Source organism: Hemiscyllium ocellatum, chromosome 10 (genome assembly GCF_020745735.1).
Source record: "Hemiscyllium ocellatum isolate sHemOce1 chromosome 10, sHemOce1.pat.X.cur, whole genome shotgun sequence".
Classification (NCBI taxonomy): domain Eukaryota; kingdom Metazoa; phylum Chordata; class Chondrichthyes; order Orectolobiformes; family Hemiscylliidae; genus Hemiscyllium; species Hemiscyllium ocellatum.
The window spans coordinates 105,721,616-105,726,648 of record NC_083410.1 but is presented as its reverse complement, the minus strand read 5'-3'; the positions used below and the strand labels follow the sequence as shown (position 1 = coordinate 105,726,648).

Here is a 5,033-nt window from a genome sequence, read left to right as displayed (position 1 = left end):
CTTGGTGACAGAGAACCTATGGGGTCTGAAGCAGTCAGGGAAGCAGTTGAGATGCCGGTCATGTTTCGTTCCCACATCGTTTGCAAGTTTTCAGCTTTCATACAGTATATATACTTGTTCAGGGCCGTCGCTCGTATCCGAACTTTATACAGCTCTGGACCTGACCCTGCATCAACCATGTCTCTTACCCATGCAGGGCTATTCCCCTGGATCCTACACTAAACTTTATCTTCTAAAGTATCTTGTCTCTCGGTCAGCAGAGTCTTGTGTCTGGTATTGACGTTCCTGATGCTCTTTCACTAGTCAATAACAATTACCCTGCATGTTCCATGGACACTATCATCCTCATTCTTTTGTCTGTTCAACTTAACAAAAACAAATCACTAGTTTCACCACATCAGCATGGCTGTTCTTGGTCCCAATTCCCATACTGTTCAGTCTTTCGATGCTTTTCTTTGGAGGTCTTTTGATTGAATGCTTCTTCCATGCTGGCACACATCTCATGCATCTGCACGTAATGCACTTTATGGTTCTTAGCTTGGCTTGTGCTCACTTGGCATTTATATGGAGGCTGTCAGTCCCTGTGGCTTCCATTACTTTTTAGTGCAGAGGAACAGACAAATATCTTGTCACCATGAGGGCATCACTCAACAGTGAGGGACATGAATCTTTGACCTTTTCTCTTGTTGTCCCGCTATCTGCTGGATTTTCCTTGACTTCATTGGGCAATCACACTTTCAAGTATCAAATCATGACATGCCCTACTCTCCATAAGGTAAAAAAACAGTAGTGAAATGGTGCACGAACATGGCATAGCACTCAGGTTAGATAGCTTTTAGGATTTCTCTCAGCATAGCATATCTGAATGCTTTGCAGCAGAGGCCAGCAAGTTGAGAGAATCCTGAATCCCTCTCACTATCAGTAACCCTTCAAATAAAGTTAAAAATCACACAACACCAGGTTATAGTCCAACAGTTTAATTGGAAGCACACTAGCTTTCGGTGTGACACTCCTTCTTCAAGGAGCATCGCTCCGAAAGCTAGTGTGCTGCCAATTAAACCTGTTGGAATATAACCTGGTGTTGTGTGATTTTTAACTTTGTACACTCCAGTCCAACACCAGCATCTCCAAATCATGACTACCTTCAAATAAAGCTGAAAATGTGTTGCTGGTTAAAGCACAGCAGGTTAGGCAGCATCCAAGGAATAGGAAATTCGACGTTTCGGGCATAAGCCCTTCATCAGGAATGAGGAGAGTGTGCCAAGCAGGCTAAGATAAAAGGTAGGGAGGAGGGACTTGGGGGAGGGGCGATGGAGATGTGATAGGTGGAAGGAGGTCAAGGTGAGGGTGATAGGCCGGAGTGGGGTGGGGGCGGAGAGGTCAGGAAGAAGATTGCAGGTTAGGAGGGCGGTGCTGAGTTGAGGGAACCGACTGAGACAAGGTGGGGGGAGGGGAAATGAGGAAACTGGAGAAATCTGAGTTCATTCCTTGTGGTTGGAGGGTTCCCAGGCGGAAGATGAGGCGCTCCTCCTCCAGCCGCCGTGTTGTTATGTTCTGCCGGTGGAGGAGTCCAAGGACCTGCATGTCCTCGGTGGAGTGGGAGGGAGAGTTAAAGTGTTGAGCCACGGGGTGGTTGGGCTGGTTGGTCCGGGCGTCCCAGAGGTGTTCTCTGAAGCGTTCCGCAAGTAAGTGGCCCGTCTCCCCAATATAGAGGAGGCCACATCGGGTGCAGCAGATGCAATAGATGATGTGTGTGAAGGTACAGGTGAACTTGTGGCGGATATGGAATGATCCCGTGGGGCCTTGGAGGGAAGTGAGGGAGGAGATGTGGGCGCAAGTTTTACATTTCCTGCGGTTGCAGGGGAAGGTGCCGGGAGTGGAGGTTGGGTTGGTGGGGGGTGTGGACCTGACGAGGGAGTCACAAAGGGAGTGGTCTTTGTGGAACGCTGATGGGGAGAGGAGGGAAATATATCCCTGGTGGTGGGGTCCGTTTGGAGGTGGCGGAAAGGACGGCGGATGATACGTTGTATACGGAGGTTGGTGGGGTGGTAGGTGAGAACCAGTGGGGTTCTGTCTTGGTGGCGGTTGGAGGAGCGGGGCTCAAGGGCGGAGGAGCGGGAAGTGGAGGAGATGCGGTGGAGGGCATCGTCGATCACGTCTGGGGGGAATCTGCGGTCCTTGAAGAAGGAGGCCATCTGGGCTGTGTAGTGTTGGAACTGGTACTTCTGGGAGCAGATGCGGCGGAGACAAAGGAATTGGGAATATGGGATGGAGTTTTTACAGGGGGCAGGGTGGGAGGAAGTGTAGTCCAGGTAGCTGTGGGAGTCAGTCGGTTTATAGTAAATGTCCGTGTTGAGTCGGTCGCCCGAGATAGAAATGGAAAGGTCTAGGAAGGGGAGGGAGGAGTCTGAGACATTCCAGGTGATTTTGAGGTCGGGAACCTCCCACGAGGAGGTTGAACAGTTCATCAACTTTACTAACACCTTCCATCCCGACCTCAAATTCACCTGGACTGTCACCTGCAACTGAGAAGCAGGAGAGTCAACATTTTGAGCATAAGCTCTTCATCAGGAATTTGGCGGGGAGAACGGGGAGGAGGCCAAGAGGGCTGAGAGATAAATGGGAGATGGATGGGGCTGGGGGGGGAGGTAGCACAGAATGCGATAGGTAGATGAAGATGTAGGTTGATGGTGATAGGTCGGAGTGGAGGATGGACCTGATAGGTGAGAAGGAAGATGGATTGACAGGACAGTTCAAGAGGGTGGTGCCAGGTTGGAGTTCAAGGGAGGTGAGGGGAGGGAAGATGAGAAAACTGATGTAATCAACTTTGATTCTGTGTGGTTGGAGGGGCCCAAGGTGGAAGATGAGGTGTTCTTCCTCCAGAAATTGGATGGCTAGGATTTGGCAGTGGAGGAGGCCCAGGACTCGCATGTCCTTGGCTGATTGGGAGGGGGAATACCAATTATTTGGCCACAGGGTGGTGGGGTTGTTTGGTGCATGTGTCCTGGAGATGTTCACTGAAACGTTCCACAAGTTAGTGTCCTATCTCTCCAATGTAGAGGAGACCACATCGAGAGCAACGGACACAGCAGATGAGTTGTTTGGAGGTGCATTAAAATCTCTGCTGGATGTGGAAGGTTCCTTTGGGGCCTTGGATGAATGTGAGGGGCAAGATGTGGACACAGGTTTTACAACTCTTGCGATGGCAAGGAAAGGTGAGGTGGGAAATATATCTCTGGTGGTGAGGTCCTCTCTGCAGAATGCCAAAAGGGGTGGAGAAGGAAATGTATCTGTGGTGTCTCTGCGGAATGCTGAAAGGGGTAATGGGAATTTCTGCAGAACACTGAAAGGGTGGGGAGGGAAGAACAGCTCAGTTTCTTGAAGAAGTAAGACCTACCATCTCAGTGTTCCTAGTGTTTGTAACAATATCTACCACATCAGCGTAAATTGCAATATATGGAAAACACATTTCAAACCTTCAACACTGCCAAATTTGGGAAGTGTCTGAATGATTAAGAACTGATTATGAGTTTACGTTATGATCATGTAAGGAAATTAGTTGCACAAGAAACATTTTGCAGCCTAACAAGAATTGAAGCAGATCGTTTTCACGCCCGCAAGGATGACTGGAGCTTCAAAATCCCTAGGTTCTGTGTATCTCTGCAACGCTGCTAGAAGGCGCCATGCACCATCGTTCTGACTGAGCCACGTGCTCACTGCAGCTCCAGGGAAACATTCTCAATTCTGACACCGCCCATTCCACGAAGGTCAGCCACGCCCCCAAACCATATGGACCGCCCAGTTGCACCCAGGCCCCGCCCACCGCACCCGATGTCCCAATCCAAGGGCCCCACCCTTCACACCTGCCCGGTGCACAACTCGCCCCGCCCACCAGACCCCGCCCCGCCGCGCTCTGTCCCCGCACCACGTGCCTCACCTTCCCGCCTACCGTAATCCTGCCGGCTGTCGCCGCCTACCTCCCCATCTGTCACCCAGATGGCTCCAGACTCCCTCAGGGTCCAAACTTTCGCGTGTCTCTCTCCGCCTCACGTTGTGGCCGCGCCCTCCACGTGACCCCCCGCTCGCAAACGGCCCCGCCCTCGACGTGCCTGCTTCACCTCGCGAAGACGGCCCCCTCCACGTGCCCGTCCCACCTCGCGCTCATGGACCCTCCCTCCAGTTGCCCGTCCCACCTCGCGCTCATGGACCCTCCCTCCACGTGCCCGTCCCACCTCGCGCTCATGGACCCTCCCTCCACGTGCCCGTCCCACCTCGCGCTCATGGACCCTCCCTCCAGTTGCCCGTCCCACCTCGCGCTCATGGACCCTCCCTCCACGTGCCCGTCCCACCTCGCGCTCATGGACCCTCCTTCCACGTGCCCGTCCCACCTCGCGCTCATGGACCCTCCCTCCAGGTGCCCGTCCCACCTCGCGCTCATGGACCCTCATTCCACGTGCCTGTCCCACCTCGCGCTCATGGACCCTCCTTCCACGTGCCCGTCCCACCTCGCGCTCATGGACCCTCCCTCCACGTGCCCGTCCCACCTCGCGCTCATGGACCCTCCTTCCACGTGCCCGTCCCACCTCGCGCTCATGGACCCTCCCTCCAGTTGCCCGTCCCAGCTCGCGCTCATGGACCCTCATTCCACGTGCCTGTCCCACCACGCGCATGTGACGCCGTCCGCCTCCCGCCTGTTACCCCACCACACGCGCAGACGGCTCCCAGCCACGGACTTTCCATCCATCCATCCATACGCCCCGCCCTCCGCGTGTCTATCCCCACCCTCCCGGGCCCTAGCCCCGCCCTTCCCGCTGCCCGGATGTGGCCGCCGCTCTGCCGGCTGTGGATGGGGGAAACATGGCGTCGCCGGTGGAGTAACAGCGGGGCGAGGGGTGTTGGTGGGAAGCCGGGCATCGTCACCGCGGAGAGGCAGACACGTCTTCATCCTATTACAGCTGTAATTGATGAACGCCCGGACAAGGTAGGTTTGATTCTCACGTTGGGGATGAGGTAAATGTCAGTGACATCGTGTC

At 54.1% G+C, this 5,033-nt stretch overlaps 1 protein-coding gene across 1 annotated transcript; it reads right to left on the bottom strand.

Annotated features, from left to right (window-relative positions):
• Positions 1-4,046: 4,046 nt before the first annotated feature.
• On the bottom strand, positions 4,047-4,670 carry LOC132819594 (octapeptide-repeat protein T2-like). The gene has a single exon (XM_060831166.1). It carries the CDS (start codon positions 4,668-4,670, stop codon positions 4,047-4,049), a length of 624 nt encoding a protein of 207 aa, XP_060687149.1.
• Between the last annotated feature and the right edge of the window lie 363 nt (positions 4,671-5,033).

Excerpts from the sequence above, each read along its gene's own strand:
- LOC132819594 (XM_060831166.1), bottom strand. The coding sequence starts at position 4,670 with ATGCGCGTGGTGGGACAGGCACGTGGAATGAGGGTCCATGAGCGCGAG.